The sequence below is a fragment of the Amblyomma mixtum genome, chromosome 3 (genome assembly GCF_055824585.1).
Source record: "Amblyomma mixtum isolate Tamu chromosome 3, ASM5582458v1, whole genome shotgun sequence".
Taxonomy (NCBI): domain Eukaryota; kingdom Metazoa; phylum Arthropoda; class Arachnida; order Ixodida; family Ixodidae; genus Amblyomma; species Amblyomma mixtum.
Window position 1 is genome coordinate 350,148,528 of NC_143014.1, and position 21,653 is coordinate 350,170,180.

At 46.8% G+C, this 21,653-nt stretch overlaps 1 protein-coding gene and 1 pseudogene across 1 annotated transcript; both read left to right on the forward strand.

Moving 5' to 3' along the window:
* Positions 1-229: 229 nt before the first annotated feature.
* Positions 230-9,226, forward strand: LOC149356337 (uncharacterized; annotated as a pseudogene).
* Positions 9,227-11,186: 1,960 nt separating this feature from the next.
* On the forward strand, positions 11,187-12,940 carry LOC149356338 (uncharacterized). Its single transcript, XM_089576313.1, has 2 exons — positions 11,187-11,200; positions 12,061-12,940. The coding sequence occupies exons 1-2, from the start codon at positions 11,187-11,189 to the stop codon at positions 12,938-12,940; spliced, it is 894 nt and encodes a 297-aa protein (XP_089432439.1).
* Positions 12,941-21,653: the final 8,713 nt, after the last annotated feature.

Here is a 21,653-nt window from a genome sequence, read left to right on the forward strand (position 1 = left end):
ATGATTATAAGCCCACAAGCCAGGACTGTTATTACAAGTCAGGTACTTCGTGAGTAATGGGGCCTGATTGTATAATGTGGAGAATTTTTGTTTTTAGTTTTGTCGATGTGTAAACGTTCTTAATCATATGCTTTAAACCTGAAGCAAGATAGCATTGTTACAAAGTAATCGCTTGTTTGCTCATTTGTAAAACATTATTTTCTTGCTCTATATATTAGATGCTGCAAGGATGGTCAAAAGGCTGCAACGCATGCTGGACAAGAAGGACAGGCAAGAACTGGTACGGGCCGCACCTGTAGTTCCATGCGCAAAGGTATGTAGCTGAATACTTGGGTCACATTAGAAGTAGTTGAGCGAAAGCAGTTTGATATTATGACTATATCGAGCTCGGCAGCTCATTCCCAATGTGGTGTTTTTGTGAAAACCAGGGAGTGTTGTTTTCTTTCAAGTGAGGGCAAAGGCTTCTTTGCACTGGCGCAGTCTTTGCGACGGTATGTACAGCTTAGGGTGTCAGGAATTGTTGGCTTCATTACTTTATAAATTAGGTCGAAGCATACGCTCAGAGATGTACGTAGTACCTGCACTACCGACTCAGATGTAGAAAAATATTAAAGTGCACTAAAGGGAAATATCAAACTATGCAAGACAAATAGATTACTCCCAGGAAACACGTGACATAGTTCCTTCGGTTCTCACAAAACTGGTCTAGCTTATTGAACTTGTAGTTGTTAACAGTGATTCTGTTTTCAGGCGGAAACAAGACTAGTTTGCGTGTGAAGACTGAAATAGGCAACGGGGTCATCGTGTGTTGATGCAGGTCTACATGTGCCATGGCAGGCTGGGAAAATTCGCAAGGTTCCTATCTGCACTGCCTCCTCAGAGGCAGAAAAAAAATGATGGTTGGTTTAGCTCAGCTAAGCGTGGAATATTGTCCACTAGCATTGTTTGTTCACGGTCAAAGCCGCAAGAACGCGGCTGTACAGCCGATTTAGCAGGGCTAATAAGCCAATTACGCATTAGATATGCTCGCACCGTGAAGCTATTGTTCTCTCTTCACCTCCAACTCACCCCACTCCATGCCTCCTGCATTCAGAAAAATTCATATATTCCGGGGGGTCCTCCCACCACCACTTGCGCCATGGGGTAGGCGCAACGATGTGCCTCTGACCCGGCAGGTGATGTTCCCGGCTTGTGCGACCCAAGTTGGCAGAGGTTGAGAGGTTGCCAGTCGCCGCCCAGCCCAGCCCACCTGCTTGGACAGCCCTGGTTGCAAGAGGCTACACACACGCAGTGGCGAGCTCTGGGGCGGTAGGCCTGAAGCACTACACTGCATAGAGTTTCTTGCTATTACCTAGAGGGAAAGCTGGCAGCCCGTCTATGGGAGTTTGCATGGAGGGCCCTCGAGACCTCTTCAGCCACCATGGGCGCTCAAAGCATCATGGGGCGGTGAGCTACCGACTGCAGAACTACAACTTTTGGCCAAAAAATAACGCTAAAATAAACGCTATTCGATAATCAAAAATGTCTTAACATTCACATCCTGTCTGTAAATTGAAACAAACGAGCAGAAAAGCATTTAAGTGCAAAGTTCGCCCAAAATAAGGGATGGCTAGCTCTCCTATTGGCCAAGTAATGAACTCTACAAAAACTAATATTTCGTAATTAACAGGCGCACTTTTAAAAGTAAATATGTTAAAAAAAATTTTGTTGCTTAAACACTATAAGAGGTTTTTAATGGCATTTCAGAAAAGTGAAACCTTTTATTGGCGTCTTGTGTCGTCGCATTTTCACTACTATGGGTTTTGCACACTGCGCTCGCGCGAAAGTCGTCTGCGCACACACAAACAGCGTTTTCGGAGTGAAACGTTTTAGTAAAGCCACTCCGTGTTCGCGATAAATTACGACTGTGCCGCAACAAGTAGCTCACAGCCCCATGATGCTTTGAGCGTCCATGGTGGCTGAAGTGCAGCGCCCCCAGCTTTCCCTCTAGGTAATAGTAAGAAACTCTATGCTACACTGAAAGTTAAAAGGGGCACTAAAGGGAAATATCAAACTATGCAAAACTGATAGGTTGTTCCCAGGAAATATGTGAGATAGTTTCTTTGGTTTTCACAAAACTGATTCAGCTCATTAAATTTTATTACTTAACGGTGCTTCTGTTTTCAGGCTGAAACAATATCAGTTTGTGTGTGCAGGTCGACATAGGTGGCGGCGTCCTTGTCGAAGAAAGTGTGCTGCAACAACTAAATATGTGCCAAGGTGGACCGGGAATATTGCCAAGGGCGCTTTTGCGGCACGCCTTCCCGCCTGAGGAACTGCAGGGGCGCTCCTTGTTTCGAGGGAAGACCTCAAAAGGGCAGGAAGACGGGCTCGACCCTGTCCGGCTCAGTGCAGTCATAAGTGAGTACTTGTGTTTCTGAAAAGTGATTGCTAGAGTTTAGCACACCAAGAATCGAGACAGGACTTTTTTCTTCTACAAGCTTTACTGATGCCACTGAGAGTAGAACGAGAAGTTCATATTTGCCCTGTGTTGATCACGCAATATGCTGCTTCAAGTTATATAATTTTGAGTTGAGTTGAGTTGAGTTTATGGCGCATAAGCGACTAAGGCTATCATGCGCCAAGCTCAGGGTATAGAAAATTGTTTTAAATAGATATTATACAAAACTCTAAATGAACGGCGGTGTAAAGGGCCTAAAAGTTAATTCGTGCAACCTAGCAAAAATATAAGACAAAATTTTAGAAGAGACTTGTGATAAATGCTTTAAAAAGGGTCGGTAACCTCAGCAGACATCCTTGGCTGTGCAAGGGTCTTGAGGTCCCCAACCGATGGAATAGTGACCTCAGCCGCCTTCTCACGACGAGAGGGTGGCTGAGGTGTGGTTCGAAAAAAAATTCGCAAGTTGTAAAAAACTGACCATTATTCAGAGTTTCGAGAGTTCATTGGCTTCTTTTAAAAAGTTAAAAACGCTTGACTTATCACTAAGAGCTTCTTCACCTAAAATCAATGACGGATGAAAATGGATGTGTTGGTTGTAAAACGGGGTAAAAAACTCTTTTCTGAGTGTTTCAAGTTCTATGCATGAGATCAAGATGTGAGTTACTGTGAGTTCATCTCCGCATTTTTCACAGGTGGGTTTGTCTTGTTTTGTTAGTAGAGAGTTGTGGGTAAGGTGTGTGTGTCCAATACGTAAACGACATAAAATAACTTCAATAAAGAGTTCCTGATGTGTGCATGATTTCCATTCTCCTAATATTGCTTTTATTAAGTGTAGCTTGTTATTTATCTGACTATTCCATATGCTCTGCCATTTGTTCCTCTGTCTGCTCTGAACTAGCTTCATACAATCATAATGTGGCATGCTTATTTTCTGTATTTCCTTGTTGCGGGCTTGAGCAGCGCATGCGTCCGCTCTCTCGTTACCATCAATTCCAACATGGCTTGGAACCCAAAATAATTTTCTGTTATGTCCTTGTGTTATGATCCTTGTTATGTTGTGTATGGCAGTACCTAGTGATGGCATGACTGCATTTCTGGACTGTAGTGCTTTCAGTACACTGAGAGAGTCTGTGTAGATAATACTGTTTTCGATGTTCTTGCTTATTATTTTCTCCGAAGCAAGAAACACAGCATAACACTCTGCTGTAAAAACCGATGCACACTGAGGAAGCCTTACTATTTTTTCCCAGTTCCCTTCCACTACTGCACTTCCTAGATAACCTGTAGTTTTCGATCCGTCTGTGTAGAACTCGGTGTAGCTATCATATTTTTCCTTTAGTGTAAGGAACTCTTGTATCATGTGTTCTGCTGGAGTTTGTCTCTTGTGGAACTGTGTAAGACTTATATCACAGACCGACGGAAAACTGTACCAAGGGGCGAATGCGTCGCAACGTTCTGCAACATTTGCTAATGTTTCTGATAAGTCAAGTTCTCGGCAGATCTCCTCAAACCGCATTAGCAAAGGCCTGGTTGCTTGGGGCTTATTTGTAAATATTATTCGAGACGGGCACGCTGTGACGATTGAATAACACACGTGTCTTGTTCGCGACCTAATTCTCAGAATGTATGCACATGTAAGTGCTTTTCTTCTATCTTCTAGTGATGGCTCATTTGCTTCAACAAGAAGGCTCATTACTGGAGACGTTCTGTATGCTCCACAAGAAAGGCGGAGACCTAGATTATGAACTGGATCTAATCTTTTTAGATATGAAGGCCTTGCCGAGCCGTACACTATACTCCCATAATCTAGACATGAGCGCACTAGAGAACGGTCGATATGAAGGAGGCATGCTCTGTCAGGTCCCCAGCGTTTCCTTGAGAGTACTTTACGGATATTCATTGCACGGGAGGCCTTTACTTTCAAGTTATGTGCGGCAAAAATGTAAGTTTTTTATCAAATGTTATTCCTAAAAATTTATGCTCTTGTTTTACCGGTAGTGTGGCTCCATTTAGGTGTAAGTTCGGATCGATATGTAAGCCTCTGTTAAGCGAGAAAGCAACAGCCACTGTTTTCTGTGGAGACAACTTGAACCCATTTTGTCTGCCCAGATTGCTAGCCTGTTTAATGTGAGTTGTACCTGCCTCTCACACGTTGACAGGCTGGAGGACGTGCAAGCAATCTGAAGGTCGTCGACATACACGGAATACATAATGGAGTTGGGAATTATTTTCGCTATGGAATTCATTTTCACGACAAAAAGAGTGGTACTTAGGATACAGCCCTGCGGTACCCCATTCTCCTGGACAAAGCTCTTCGAAAGGGTTGCACCCAGACGCACCTTAAAAGACCGGTCTGACAGGAAATCCTTCAGGCAGTTCAACATCTTACCCCGGATGCCAAGATCTGCTAAGTCGCGTAGAATCCCATATCTCCATGTGGTATCGTATGCTTTCTCAATGTCAAAGAAGACTGCCAGACAGTGTTGTTGGTGTATGAACGCCTCTCGGACTGTGTTTTCTAAGCGTACGAGATGGTCAGTTGTCGAACATCCTTTTTTAAATCCGCACTGGTGGATGTCAAGGAGTTCACGTGATTCCAGAATTAGCCTAACGTTGAGCACACTTTCAAATGATTTTGCTATACAACTTGTAAGCGCTATGGGCCTGTAACTATTAGGGGAGGTGGGCGGCTTTCCAGGTTTTAAGAACGGTACAATAACTGCTTTTTTCCAAGCCTCCGGCATCTTTCCGCACACCCATATCTTGTTGAAAAATTGCAGAAGTGCCCCTACAGCAGCTTCGAACAGGTGGGCAAGCATTTCATAATGTACATCATCCCGGCCAGGTGCTGTCTGTTTACCGGAGGACAGTACGTTTTGGATCTCCTGAATTGTAAATAATGTATTGTATGTTTCGTTTGTACTGCCAGTCGTTGGAAGTTTCTGCTTTTCAGTTGTGTTTTTGTGTTTTAAGAATGACTGTGTGTAGTGTGAAGAGCTTTAAACGTCAGAGAAATGTTGTCCTAGTATGTCAGCCTGTTCATCTACACTTGTTTGTGTTCCAGGGGCTGTTAGAAATGGTACTGTAAAGGGAGAGAATTTGCCTTCTAATTTGTGCACCTGGTCCCACATCTTTTTTGATGTAATTGAACTATTGATAGATGATACGTAGTTTTTCCAGGAGGTCTTCTCGGCATCACGGCGGATGCGGCGCGCATTGGCTTTCGCCTTTTTAAAATTTACAAGATGCTGATGCGTTGGGTATCTTCGAAATGTCCCCCAGGCTTTGTTTTGTTTCTTTTTTGCCTCCTTACATTCTTGTGTGTACCAGAATTTATGTTTATGTTGTACGACTCCTGAGGATTGGCGAATACATTGGTGCGCAGCAGTAATAATACATGTTGTGGACCTTTCATTCAGTTCATCGACACTAAGCTCATCCGAAAAGATGTCCTCGAGATTGACCACGTCTTTAAACAGCGCCCAATCTGCTAAGTGTAGCTTCCAGCGACGTGGTTTGCTCGGGATGACTATTGGTGATGATAATAGACTAATTAATAGAGGAAGGTGATCGCTTCCGTAAGGGTTATCGAGGGCGTCTCATTTAAAATCAGTAAGAACAGATGGGTAGGTAAAAGATAAATCTAGGCAGCTCATTTTTCCTGAACTCGGAGAGCAGTATGTTGGTTTCCCTGTGTTGAGCAGGCAGACGTTACTGCACAAAATAAAATCTTCTAAAATACGCCCTCGGCTGCCTGTTTGATCGCTCCCCCAAAAAGAGAAATGTGCATTAAAATCTCCTACTACCAGATATGGCTCTGGTAGCTGTTTAAAAAGTGCCTCTAAATCATGAAGTGTTACAGTGAGGTGTGGTGGAAGATATAGAGCATATTGTTATTGTTTTGTAATCAAGAACAGTGACTGCAACTGCTTCATATTTTGTTTGCAGTCCAATTTCATATGTTGCAACACCACTGTTGACAATAATAGAAACTCCTCCAGAGAGCCTACTCGCCTGCTCTCGGTCTTTTCTGAATACTTTGTACTTTTTTAAAACATGTTTTTGCAGAGGCCCCAAGTTTGTCTCCTGCAGGCACAATGCCACAGGCTACAGTGAATTTAAAAGGTCTGTTACATCGCTATAGTTGGTTATTAGTCCACGGCAGTTCCAGTGGATTAGGAACGCCATGGTGGTTTGTGGGATGAGCTAGAAACTTTTTTCTTTTTTTCGTTCTAGAGAGCTTCGCCGCCGCTGCAGCGGAGGTGAGCTCGGAAGTGTGTCCATCGCCTCAGTAGAGGCTCTGGAATTCCGCGGAGAACCCGCGGGAAGAGGGTTGGGCTTCTCCCGAATGGGGGAAGCCTGGCGAGCTGCCGACGTCGTAGCCGGCGGGCTCTTTTTCGGGGGTGGCATAGCACTTTTCACTGCTTCTGCCAGAGGCGCGGATGGCCCTGCCTCAGGCTCACTGTGTGTGAGCTGGGCAGGTGCCGTCGGCCGGTGTGGTGTGCCGCGCCCACGCACCACATCGGAGAAGTTCATTTTTGCGCTGAAGGAGAAAATGCCCTGCGTCTTTGCGTATCGTTTTCGTTCTTCTCCAAAGCTGATGTTTTTCTTTGTTTTTATGGTTATGATTTCTTTCTCCTTCTTCCAGGATGGGCACGACCTTGAGTAGGCAACGTGCTCGCTCTCCTTCACAATTTGCACAGTGTAGCGCAGTGTCATCGCAGTTCTCTGAAACATGTTCCTTCAATGCGCATTTTGCGCACGTTTTGCGGCCGCGGCAGCTCTGTGAGCCGTGGCTAAACCTCTGGCGATTGAAGCATCTTCGGGGGTTTGGAATGTAGTGCCTGACATTAACTTTAAGATATCCGACTTCGATGGTTTCAGGTAATGTACTTGTGTTGAAGGTGAGAACCAGGTGCTTTGTATCTATTTCCTTATTGTCTTTCCGGATTTTTATTCTGTACACATATGTGACGTTTTGGTCGATGAGACCTTCCAGCATCTCTTTTTCTGTTAGATACATGAAATCATTTTCAGAGATGACGCCGCGGACGGTGTTCAGGGGTCTGTGTGCTGTTATGGAGACTAGGAGTTCTCCAATGGATGCAATGTTTGCGATTTTCGAGTTCTGGACACTGTCACGCAGTTCTAGCAATAAGTCTCCACTGCCTATTTTCGATACCTTATAGGCAGGGCCCAAGGCATCTGTTAAGCTTCTTGACACAAGGAACGGGGATAGAATTCTAGCTTGTTTTTCAGCTATTTCGCTGTGGATTACGTAAAATTTGGTGAATGCTGTTTTCTTTTTTTAAAAAAAAAAGTCTGCTGCTTCGTTCCGCCCTCTCTTGAGAGAGCGATCTGGTTTGGAAAAAGGAGGAGCCATAAAAATTCAGGTTTTTTGGGGCATGATGCCAGCCACCCACCATGGAGCCCAACAAGGGGACGGGACAGGAACTTGCAAGCAAGTCCAGCCCACGCCAGCTGTACACCTCAACTATAACCAAATATGACGCAACTCAGGGCAGTTGGCCACACAAGGTTAACCCTAGCCGCCTATGAAAAGAGAAAAAAAACTGGGGAAATAGGAGGAGACAGGAGGGTTGTAGGAAAGAGATAGGAGAGTGAAAGATGGAGAGGAGAACAGGAAAAAGCGACTGCCGATTTCCCCCGGTCGGGTCAGGCCGGAGGTGCCGTCTACAGGAAGCTGGGGCCAAAGTGGTGTGTTGCCTCCGCCGAGGGGCCTTAAGGGTCCAAACGCTCGGCATTGGCTCAACCACCAGAATCCCCTTTTCCCCGGACACGGCGATGCCACGCACGGCTAAGGGCGGGTGCTCGGGTCCGTGGTGGCACACATGTTCACCATCATCCCCCTGCGGGGATGTCCCTGCGGATGCTCAGGTACCCGTGGTGTCGCAACTCACCATCGTCTGCATGAATAAGACGCCCCTGCGGGGATTATATAATTTTGTTTGAGTTTTTGTTTTCTAATGGTTTCAGGGCTGCCTTAGCAGGGATTATGCGTTGGTTAAAAAAACAAACAAATACTTGTGTTAGGCACAACCATTATTATTTAGCACGATGCTTGTTCACAACTCCCTCCTGGAAGACGCACATAAGAATGAGCTGTTATATCAGCAAGTTTGCAGTTGGTCACGGAAAACTCAATCCCTGGCGGAAACCTGTTCAAACGCTTACGATCTGTCCATTGCAGCATTGCCTTCGGAGCTTATCGTTATGAAAACAATGCTATTGCACCATTTTCATCGAGCTGAAATGGTTTTACTATAGCCAGTATGCCTTGAATAATGTTTAAGCCATTACGCAATCTTTTTGCAGTATTAACTTGTTGCGCTGCTGTTTGCCTTGCTCCTGCATGACCTGCTGTTCTCACTGGTGTAGTAAAGTCTATGATGCATTGCGAGCAGAGTTAATGCTAACATTTTAATTCATTGGTTTGAAGCAGTACTGTGAGTATAGTTCATGCACACTGTGAGAGGTATGTGCACTTGAAAAATAACTGCTTGAGGCATTTTTCCACCAACCTTATTCATGCCGTAATTCACATAGATAACCAAATACCCCAGCTGTATTTTGGGGTCATAATTGTATTTTCTGCAGTATTTCTTGCAGTGATTTACAGTGTTGCTTTGATTCTTGGACTGATGTGTATCTGTCATTTGGTTTTTTTTTCAGGCTACGTCTGGGCCAAGCACCCTACAGCAAATGTGGCGTATGTTTAAAAACAGCCTGTCCTCGCTCCTGGCCAGGGACCTGAGGCCTATGTAATCATAATCTATTACCACCTGCAATAAAGGTAGCATCTGACCTCACACCACTTTGCCTGTTCTTCTCTAATGTGCCTAATGCACATTAGTCTTCATCTAGAGAAAACATGGAGTTTTGTTGTTCCGAATGCAGGCAGCGCAGTGAGTGGAAATGTTTTTTTCTTAAAAAGATAGATTTTTCCAAGGATAATTACTGCCTTCTACGCACCCGCAACAGGCTCTTTACCCAAAACGTTTCCAATTTTTTTAGCCAGCTCCAGTCCTTACTAGGATATTTATATGCATGTGCTATTGCTTCGAAGCACTTCATTGTATAACCATTCCAAACCCATTTCAGGACGTACCAACATGCTTTAAAGAACGCCCAATAGAATATAAGCAAAATTTTAACACAACCAAATTTCAGTAAATTTCCAACGGTATTTCAGTACCAGTTCTCAATACAGCTCAAGAAAATATCAATGGTAAAACAATAAAATTTTCACTCAACAGTACTCAATAGAATTCCAACAGTATTTCAGTGGCTAATATTAAAGAGTTCTCAATGCATTCTCAATGTTTCTTCAAGGAAAAAACAATGGAATTCCAACGCGAATTCTCAACATTGACCAATGGTTTTTTAACAATTTCTCAAGAAAATTTTTTCTAGGAACATCAGGGAGAAAAATTGCCGAACAGAGAACTTGGACGTTTTACTCAGCATCAACTATTTGTAGATTGCTGCAATTTTGTACGAAAGTAACTACCAACGCTTTGCACAAATTGAACTAAAATTATGCGCTTCCAATAAAAAACCACATTTGTTAAAACACAAATGCACCTAGGCTATTGATTCTGGTTCCAGTGGAGTAAATAACATTAATTAGTAGCTGTGAGAAATTTTGTTTGCTAATGCCTTACAGTTCCCGATAAAAAGGTACACTAACCACCGAAGGTGCCCTTAAGAAAAAAACTCCAATAAAGTCTCTAAAATCCCTTTTATTCATCAGAGACTTCGCGCTGGCTGAGTTGTTATGATGCTAGGGTGCTGACCCGAAAGACGCGGGCTTGATCCCGGCTGCGGCGATAGCATTTGGATGGAGTTGAAATGCCGGAGGTCCTTGTACTCTGTGATGTCTGTGCTTGTTCAAAAACGCAAGGTGGTCGAATATTCCGAAGCCCTCGACTACGGCGTCACTCATTGCCTGGGTCGCTTTGGGATGTTAAAATCCATCAATCAATCGTTTTATTGATCAGAATTTTCTTTAACAGAAGAGCTACATAAGAGGCCCTAGTCGCTGAAAAATATACGACGAAAAAGGCCAACTTACAAGATGAAACGAAATACCTGAGATATGATAAAAATCCCAGAACGTCAAATTCTTGCTAGTATACGAAACGAAGCGAACACGTTTAGGCTCACGCGCCTTTTCGGCTGACGTAACGAAGAAGTGCGCAAACATTTCTTTTTTTTTAAATTAACCAATACCCAATTGTAATATATTTTCTGGAATGTAGAAATTCTGGATCAGATGACCGAAAAATCTCAAAATCGAATATATCAACAAAACACACTCTAACCCCACCTTAAACCTTTTTCAGCAGCGGTGCGGTGGTCTTGTACGCGGTCACATGACATTGCTTTGGAATTCACGGAGCAGGTCCTCGGCGAAAACAAGAAAATAAAGAGTAGACATGTTCCACTCGAAAGAGGATTAATGGCGTCAGAGTGGAAAAGCATGTGACACGCACCTCCCCTTCGGCATAAAAATTGAGCCATGTTATGGGCACCAGAAGAGAACGACGACGTCCGGCGCTGAACGAACGCCATTCCCGAGGCACCAAGGCAGCCGCACCTCGCAGTTTGATTACGAGCGCCCTGCGTCCGAGATACCAGACGCGCCACAGAATACTCGGAGTGTAAGTCACTACTCCGGCGTCGGCAACAGCTTCAGTGCTGCACCTCTTGTGAGTTCTCGAACATGGCGTCATCAGCGTCAGGCTGTACTGGGTCCTTTGCCGGAACAGGGGGCAGGCCTGGGGTGGTATTCTCCCAGTGTCGCCTTTTGCGACATGTCGCATTCGCTCTTCGCTGATTGGCTCGAGCCGCGGTGACGGCGGCGTGGCGACACGGACCCGCCTTCCTGCTACGTCATCGTGACGTCGCCCCAATTTACTACGCTTAGTCGAACAACGGAATGCGCTGAAGCGATTCGCGCGGGCGACGGGCTACCGTTAGCGTACGAACGCAATCGGCAGTTGCGGCTTTTGCGCCCTTGGCGTGAAAACATGGCGACGTCCTTTCAAGCGAGAGCCGCCCGCTTCAGCCAATTCAGCAGTCCTTGCGATTCCGGTCGGCATGTTTACCGGCAACTACTGGTGTTGTTACTTTTCGCTATGACTTACCTTGCTTCGACGATAAAGTTTAAGCTGCAATTCAGCCTAGTTTTTTAGATTCCCTCTCGATTCTGGAGCGCGCAAGCCTAATGGGACCTCCAGCTACACTGCTACCGTCTGCAACTGCCCGAAACGCAGCCGAAACCTAGCACAACCGTCCGGAACGAAAGAAAAATTGATTTGGAGCTTTTTCGCGGTGTTTTATAGACTTAAATGAAGTAAAGCGAGTTTATATTAAATTTGCAAATGTTTTTTTGAACATTAGACGTCATGTGATGGCAAATATTCTTGCTATAAAAGATACTAAACTACTGCTGCTAGTGAATCAGCAGTGGTAAATTGTCGCTTCTCGGAGTGAATGAATGCACCGCAGACGAAAGTGCCGGCGGCTTTTTCCGTTTCTTCGAGCATCTGTAAGCACTTTTTTAGGCCCCGCCCATATGCGACATGTCGCAAAAGGCGACACCGGCAGAATACCACCCCTAGAGACTACGATACCAAGAAGACTATGAGTAAAGTTTATGCCGACCTACTGAGGCTATGCGACCTCTACAGAAGCTCTAGCGAGAGCGACGACAGCTGCAGTACCAACAGCAGAAACAGCGATTATACCAGCGACACCAATGACGAAGATCAAGGCAGAGATTCTGAGGCAGTCGGCGTCGTCGGCGAAGTTTCACCCGCGGCGCGCCCCAACATCGAGGGGTACCAGAACGAGGCTCCGCCGCAGCCGTCGTGCTCGAAGGCCGACGAAGGCGCCGACGACGACGTGGACGCTGATCATGAGGAGCAAGTTGTCTCTGTAGGCGGCGTGAGCAGCGTACCACTCGGACCTGCTTTGAGGGTTCCGAAAGTTACACTCGTCAACAAGGCCCAGTTTTTGCCAAAGATGGAGATTCGGATCAGCCCACAAGGAAGGTTGATGAAGCCAGCTCCGACCGTCCGCTTCAGTAGCCTGCAGGACGAGTTGCAGTACGTGGTCTGGATCAGTTTCATCCAAGACTCTGGTGTATGCGCTGGCGAGTACATGCACCCAGAATCGCCCCGACCAGGCACTTCCTGGAACGGTAAACAATTGTCATTCTCCAAGCTGAAGCTTTTCGCCTCCGACGGCATCTCCAAGAAACCCATAACCCTCATGGTCGGCGTGAAGTACTTCCTTCAGATCAACATCGCCAATGTGGACAACTACGGCCACATCTTGAAGCACACAGTCGTTCGCCAAGCCGTCGCCAACACTTGGTTTGTGGCTGTAAACCACACGAAAGCTTTGGCGTCATCCACCAAGAGGTCCAGACAAGCGCACTCGCCAGCAAACAAGCGGCGCAAGTCTGCGTGACAACTTTGTCTGGTCCGAGAATCATGAAGCTGGTTTCTTAATAAAAAAAAAGATGCCACTAGGTCCTTTGTGTGACTTGTCTGTGCAATAAAAAAAGGGGGACACTATGGCCTTGACCTCACAAGGTGGATATTGACCCGTAGCGGATAGAGTTTCGATCAACGGAGGAAAGCACAGCATTTTTCACTCTTTTTAAAAGAAATATTTATATTGATTAATTTGAAACACGCGGCCTAGTCTACTGCAGTCAGAGCATTTGTTAACCTCCAACTTTTTTCTTATGGCTCATAGAGTCTATTATGTTATTATACATACCTTCGCCTCCTTTTTGCAACACAATGCTTTTAATGCAGCTGTTGTAGAATTGCGATAACAGTTGCTTTTCTTTTCTTGAAACTCTTCAATTTCCTGATAGCCGTTGGAAAGGAAATTATTCTCGTCTATAAGAGGTTGCTACTTAGCCCAAATCCAAAGAAATGATGATTGCTGTCCGACGCAATGAATTTTATATACCAGCTATGCACTGCTTCGGAATTACCCCCAAAAAGTGCATAATAAGGAAAATGTGTGGAACCATGAGCCAGCACTCATGCCTTAAATCGCCCATTCCTCTGTTTTCTTTGGGTGAGAACTGCATGCCAAGCTGCGGACTAGGCTGACACAAGCAGTCGGTATTTCATTTCCCAAGATAATATAGCAAAACGCCGCACCAGATGGGACATGCTAGTCCATCTTTACCACTGCGGTTTTTTCACTGCACTTAGAGAGACCAGTTCCTTAAAGTGGAAAACGTCGGCCTCATCTCCGTCATGTCTTGTGCCGGAAAATTCGCCGGAAAAGAAGGCCATCATTCGACTAACCGTCGTTTCTGACGGTGACAACCTCATGCCCCGTATCACTGACTTCAGAAGAAATACATTCACTAGGCAGCATCCTTCGAACCACCAACAATAACTTCCAGTTCTCCACCACGGCACAGTTATATGGGCTATACTTGTCACTGCTGTACAGAAAACTTCTGGCGAAATTTTTTACTCTGAATTTTTTTATTTGGACCTCTTAAATCGGGTTGTATGCATTACAGAAGGGCAGAGTTACATCCCTGACGTAGGTTCGGTCGTGTCTGTTGCTACGGTTACGTCTAAAGAAAAAACAGCCGGAAGGAGGAGGCAACGACGAGATCATGGAGTGGTGCAGGGCAGCCCTCCTTCAGATGTGCAGGCAAAACAAACCGCCTCTTCTGGTCATCTCTTTCAACGAAGATATTTGAAACTTTGTTACTCTGCTCAACCATGTACAGCCCCCGTCAAAAATATACAGGCCACCGCACACGGTCGCAGAGCGGCTGCAGGCCCGAGTGGTGGCGGGCCCGTCTCCCAAGCACGCTTGGTGCGAGGGTGCAGAGGGTGAGAATCAAAGGCTCCCTTGCTCTCAGGCGGGCAAAAAAGACCGAGTCGCGCTGGCTGTAAGTGCGGCTGTCGTGTAATTACGTCTTTCGTGGCGCCTGTGCTAGGGCGCTTGCATCGATGCAAAATGCAGAGTTACCGTCTGAAACTTCGGAGTTACCTTCGGAAAGCATGGTCTATGTGTCAAGAAACTTCTGCGGCCGAACAGATTCCGCGCGTGCTTCGGCAGTTAAAAAACCAACGAGGCCTCAAGCCCGCATAGCGCCAGGCAACAAGCAATGCGCTGTGCTCAATTTCTTTCGGGCTCCTTTTATGTGTTTTTTGCTACCCCTTTCGTGAACCTTGCAACCTGCGGAGCAAGGCGGCTTGCGCTCGATTTAAGTCGGAATTAGGAGGCGAGAATCGGCGTTTTATCTTTCTGTGGAAGTTGGTGATTTCGGCAAAGGTCTGGGGATCCTCAGCATGAGCGTCGGGGTCCGTGGGGCCGGCCACCGAGTTGTTTAGTCCTCGGGCTACTCGGTCGACCCGTTTGTTTCCATAATTTCCCGCGTGTGCGGGTACCCACACTAGGTTTATCTTATGCTCGGGAGTGCAGCCGCGAAAGATGCCTGCAGCGGGGTGGCAGAAGTGTTCAACAAAAGCGTTCGTCCCCAAGCTCGACTTTAGATACCTCTTGTTTTCTGATTTTGCTTTAGTCGTCATCCACGCGTGTTCTAGAATCGGCTGCAGCCCGGACGGAGAACTTAACAAATGGCCGGGGCAGGAACCAATTTCGTGACACACCCTCACCCTCAAGCCGTGCATCGTGCCCTCTCTCACTCTCGCCCTCACAAATTTTTCTGCGCCAATCCTCCCGCACCTCCCCAACTGAACCGCTTATGAGATGGGGATACGGACGTCCTCAAGGCGGCCTGCACTCGTGAGAGTGCCCATGTCTGGTGCGGAGCAATCTAATGCCTCTGATACGCAGATGAGGCAGGTGAAAATCTTTATTTTCATTTCCATAAGATGCGATGCTTTTGCGTTTTTTTACAGACTATTTTCATTTTATTTGGCTTCATGATTATGGCGTTCCAGGTTGTCGTTCTGTTGGCAAACCCCTTTGCAATGCTCGAGGCTTCTAATTTCTTCCCCAGCCTTCCTCATGATGGTATTATACTGCAGTGATAGAACTGTATTGTGTAATGGTCTAAAAAGAATTTTCTTCTTTTTTAAAACTTTCTTAAAATGTGGTTTTGTACTAAGCTGATAAGATAACTTAATACTCGATGAATTACATTATTCTGAGCACGTTTCTGTTCTCCTGCAGAGGCTCGCGCCCTGCTCACAGGTGACTGAGTCGCCCTGGTCTGTTTTCAGTCTGGCGCGGTTTGATAGAGACAGCTCTCATCTTTATGCCTGGCAAAATTTCACGACACCACGCATCTGCATTTTCTTTCCGTACAGAGACTTTATCGATGTCTCGACCACGTACGACCCTCTCCTACTGAAGAATGGTAGCTCCACCTGCAGTTATTCTATTTTATTTCATTTAAAATTAGCCTCCAGACCAGTAGGCGTTACAGGGATTCATCTTAATATGTATTTTGGTAACTGCAGGAAAAGGAGTAGAAAAACGCGCACGCAAGCTTTTCTGGCACAAGATTTGCAAGTTTAGCCGACGCATTTTGAAAGGGCTGGTGGTACGAAATTGCTGCAATGAGTCCACAAAGGCTGGTCCTGTCGCCTGATATGCGTGGAAGAAAACTTTTAGAACAGGAATTAGTGTCGGTAGCTAAGTTCCTCACCTGGGGACATATCAACTAGCGGTGAATGACACACTGGATTAGAGGTTGGTTTGTTTTTACGGTGGATGTTGTGGACACATATTTTGTGAACCAAAGGCAAGAAATAAGCTGTAGGATTTTAACGCAGTTAAGCCGATTGGACGTGCGAAAGCATGTGTTTAGCCTGTATGGCTGATTGTTTTGCTTTGCTGGCTTGTTGCCCCATCTGGCGACGATATTAGGCCCTGGTTAATCTTTGATCAAGGTTAAGCTGATCTGATCTGTTCATGCCGCAGGAGGAAGTTGATGAAGAGCGATGTGCAATGTGCAGCGCGAGATTGTTGCAGTTTAACGCGAGGCGTAACCGGTTGCGGCGACAGCGCAGTGCCCTCGAGCTGTGGCCAGCAAAGATGATCTGTTCGCGCCGCCGCGGCTTCGAAACCCAATCGCGGCATGTAATGGATCGTTAGTGTACGCCGGGTCATCGGAACGTGGCTTGGGGCGCTCAAAGCGAAGCGTCTCCTTTCTCGAAACGCGACCGCTCGCAAATGCGCCGGGAAGTACGGGTGTCCCTCGCCCCGCGGTACCGATTCGCGCACGTGCTGACACGAATGTATATTTGTGTTTTTTTTTATTTCATTTTGTGGTAGAGAGGGTGGTCTACCTTGTAGAAGCCGGAGGGCTGGACATGCCCTTGAAGAGCCAATCATGTTAAGAGGGCAATATGATTGGAAGCTACCAAATGTGGGCCTTTAGGGCTTTAAAACCGGGCCCCGGGCTGAAAGCGGGGTTCTGCGCTAAGGTGAGATGCTATGCACCTTCGGCTATGCCGAGCAGGGGCCTCCCCCAGTTTTAGCCAGTTCCGCCTTTTTGTTGTTTGTCCTTTGCTGTTTAATTTGTCTCTAGTGCCTTAACATGAATATGCTGTAAATATCTGTATATAAATCTTTAAGTTTCCCTGCGTCTCATCTCATTGTAAGACCGTCTCTGACGGGGCACCCCTGGTGCGAAGATAACGTTTCAGTTTTCAAGTGAACAAACCGTCTCTGGCGGGGCACCTCTGGTGCGAGGAAGGAAAATAGAGAACCCGAACCTTACTAGCGCAGTCCACGAGGACCCTGCGGCCATCGGAAGACAGCGCAGGAAGAAGACTTGAAGGCAGGGAAGAAGGCGACGACAAAGAAACAGGTCAGCGTTCAAGAAGGGACTTGCAGGGAGAGAGAGCGGCAAGGACCACGGCAGTAGTCCAGCGACGCGAGACTGCGTCCGGTGAAGGAAAGCAACGCGTCGAGAACTCGACGGTCCCCAGCGGGTCGCAGCAAGTGACGACAACGTGCACAGGACCAGCGGCGTGCGACAGCTAATCGCAGCGTCCAGTGAAAGTGGCGGTGGACTCCGACGCTAAGTAGCTGGCAATGCGGATCGACGCATCGAAACTGGGAGTTTCCTTCGTCGCATTGTTCACGACCCTGTGCATGTGTTCGAGCCGGTAGGACAGTTGAGGGGTACAGACGGCGGTATGGAGAGTTATCCATGCCGGCCATTACTCGATGTGAGGTACCAGGTTGAGTTAGCGAAGGCGCGCTTAGCGGACCTTCAGGCTCAATTTACAAAAGTAAATGGCGGAAAGGCGCCGCTTCGCGAGGAAGAACCTCAGGATGTTAAGTATGTCTTGAAGGCAATAGAAGCAAGACGCCAGCAGGTAGAGCTCGAGATCTCTAAGATCAAGGAGAGTAGAAGAGCCAGTGAATCAGCCAATGAGAACTGCTCCGAGTCCGGAGCAGAGAGGCCGCCAATGCTGGAAGGTAAAGGCATCTGCCTGTCAAGCACAGGTCAAGAAAACAGCCAGGCAGAATTAAAAAGTGAGCCATATTTCTCCGAAGCTGGAATCGCAGTTGAAGAAAATATCGTGACGAAACGCAGCGTCCCAGTTTTAGAGGCGGTGAACGCGCACTCCGACGATCCAGCTGCACAGATTAGCTCTACCCCAAATGACACCAGGGACGCGGATGCGAGTTCAGGATTGTTGGAAGTCACTCTGACAATTCCAAAAACGCGGTCTCAAGCAAGCTGTCGAAAAGAGCATTTAGTTCAGCAGGGAACGGCCAGCGACGACAGATGTCAGATCGCGGAGCTAGTGGCAGGAGAAAGTCTAGCGTTGCTGGAACGGCACACTGTGTCGGTCATAGGGCATGGAGGGCCTCGTAGCCTTATTGATAGCAATAGCCTTTCATACGAGGCAGAGAGCGGAGGTGGGCCTGCTGGGCCGACCAGGCAGAGCGCCGCGCAATTGTCGAACGCACCCTATGTGTGTCCGGCCAGGTCATTTGAGGACCCGGAAATGAGTGGCGACTTGCCACAAGGCAAATTAGGGTCAAGTGACTGCGAGGGATCTCATGCAGCCTCAGAGTTAGACGAGGCCGTGAAATCGGCAAGCGCCGGTCAAGCAGGGAGCGGCAATTTCAAGGTTTGCCCGTGCAGGAACGGGACAAATGGCTCCAAGCGAGGCAGAGTAGCTGGAGGCAGGTGCGTGGCCTTCACATTGAAAGTCAGCGCGTAGAGCAGCGCGTTCTGTGCTGCAGTACGCCAAATCCCGTGTGGCAGAAGCGGCCGCACTGATATGATTAGACTGGACAGGGGCTATGCTCCTTACGCAGCACGCGTCTAGTATTGGCGCGCCGGAGAGAGCGTGCCCTCAAGGGCGTCGGGTGATCAGGGATTTGGACCCATCGAGTACCATAACGTTTTCGATCCTGTGGCACCAGCCTAATGAGTGAGTGACCGTCAGGCGTTAATCGGGTTGATTAACACGTAGTGGCTCGAACGCACACGGGGACGCTCGGTGCGACCAAGGAGGCTCACGTGGCCGCTTACGGACCCTATATGAGTGCCAATGAACGCTCCGGTTGCAAGTGTCTGTGTGCATGTGTGCCCATTCGCGACGACGAGTGTGTACTTGGCGGTGGTGAATTGGGTACAACCCACCAACTTGGACGCCGTGTTACGGCGCACGGCAGGCATGCCACTGTGTGTATTTTAGTGTGCAATTTGCTTATGTTTTCTTGGTGCCCGTAAGCATTTTGCGTAATGTTGTGTTGGTGCCCGTGTGCATTATTTTGCTTTTGGTTTTGTTCGTGCCAGTGCTAGTGTAGCTGCGGTATGTCACCCATAGGGTGGTTTTGGGACCCGTACCGATACCTTTGTTATAATTCTTAAAGTGCCATTTGAGCGCTTTGTAGAATCTTGGGAAGGGCGAGTAAGGGATCGTTAGTGTAAGCGGGGTCATCGGAACGTGGCTGGGGGCGCTCAAAGCGAAGCGTCTCCTTTCTCGGAACGCGGCCGCTCGCGAACGCGCCGGGAAGTACGGGTGTCCCCCGCCCCGCGGTACCGATTCGCGCACGTGCTGGCACGAATGTATATTTGTGTTTGTTTCTATTTTATTTTGTGGTAGAGAGGGTGGTCTACCTTGTAGAAGCCGGAGGGCTGGAAATGCCCTTGAAGAGCCAATCATGTTGAGAGTGCAACACGATTCGAAGCTACCAAATCTGGGCCTTTAGGGCTTTAAAACCGGGCCCCGGAGCTGGAAGCGGGGTTCTGCGCTAAGGTGAGATGCTATGCATCTTCGGCTATGGCGAGTAGGGGCCTCCCCTAGTGTTAGCCAGTTCCGCCTTTTTGTTGTTTTGTATGTTTTTGCTGCTTAATGTCTCTAGTGCCTAAACTTGTATATGATTGTAAATATCTGTATGTAAATCTCCAAGTATTCTCTTTTTTATCCCTGCGTCTCAACTCATCGCAAGACCGTCTCTGACGGGGCACCCGTGGTGCGAAGAGCTTCAGTCTTCAATTAAACAAACCGTCTCTGGCGGGGCACCTCTGGTGCAACGCAGAAGAACCTGAAATTTACTCGGTAATATTGATTTTATTTCTCTATTCTCGAGGTCAGGGACGCCAGAAGATTCATTGTTCGTTTTGACCCCGTGTACTATTGGTTTCGCACAAATTAAGGGCGAGATGCAAATGTTGGTAAGTTTGAGTTCTGTTTCAAAGCCGAAATGCTGATTGTGTAGATGTAGTTGTTAAAAAAAAGAGTAGAATTGTTTTGCACAAGTCGGAGTGAATTGGCTTCACATAGTTCGTGGCCCATACGTGAGATATATGCTCAGGTTACTCGTACCGACTGATGTCTATAATCGAGCGATTCTGGGGTAATGTGAAACGAAAATAACATGAGAAAAGAAATTCAGTTATGCATTAGTTACCAAGGTTGGGCGAATCCCATATGTTGACCTACTTACGCGTACATTTTAGGCGCCATTGCAAAGAAAAAGATATGCAGCCAATATTTGTTAACAAAAGCCATTCTGCTTTAGTAAGGGAGCACAGCGAGCACTGCGCACGTGCAGAGGAAGTTGTGATTCGGAGGATCCGGGTCATTTGACTTCACTCCTGCCGTTACTCGAAACTTGCCTCACTTGCGAGGCTTTTTTTTTTTGCGCCTTGGGTGTCTTTTATGCCTATCTTGGAAACACAAAGCCGGCATCCGCCACTTGCTGTGATTCTTCCCAGCATTTAAACCTACGAGAATCCTGCACCCGGTTGCAGTGTGTCCCTCGCCGGACGGTGTTGACTCCTATGCTTTTTGGACGAATGGACCGCATTATAGGTCGCTTCTAGACTTCATTAGATTTGTGAACCTTATGTTATTCATATAACCGTCCCCGTTTTATGAACGGATTGAAACAGTGTCGTCTATACTATTTCAGTGTTTCGCCTTGTCATGACGAACTCTGAATTCGTCTCGTCAGTTACATGTTAACCTTCACGGCGCCATACTCGATTACTTCAACCACCGGAACCTTCGCTTTGACCACGACAGGATCGACGAAGCCTGTGATATCAACATCTGCTGTAGAATCAGGAAGTCTTCGCCGCAAATTCGACAGACCGCAAAGATCGAGTGGCTGTCTCGAAGTCCATAGTGGACCTGCACCCATATCTTGAGGTTTTAAATTTCAACTGCTCCAAATATAAGGACCCAGAAAGCCTTCTTTCTTACTCTTCATTCATTCATTCATTCATTCATTCATTCATTCATTCATTCATTCATTCATTCATTCATTCATTCATTCATTTATTCAATCTATCCTTCCATTTCGACTTTCCCGCAATCGAAAAATACTGAATGAAGGAAAAAACAGTGTAGCGACTGTAAAAGTACAGCAGACGAAGCAGTAGAGGAGCTGTAAGCGATAACTGCTAGCATTTTGTTCAGCCATTTATATACATGTTCGTTTCAGCATGAAGACCTGAAGAAGAATACTGCCATTGCTTAACTCAGTACAGTGGAGACGAGTACATCTATTGCTACTTTTTTTTGCTAGTAGTGAAGCCAGACTTTGTACATTCTATAAAACAATGCTTCTCTCCGCAGTCTTCGCAATATATGCGCCATATGGTAATGCTGGGACAACTTACAGTCCAAAATTACTCCGAGATACTTTAAAGAGTCAACATAATCAGCTGGCTTACAGTCACACGAGT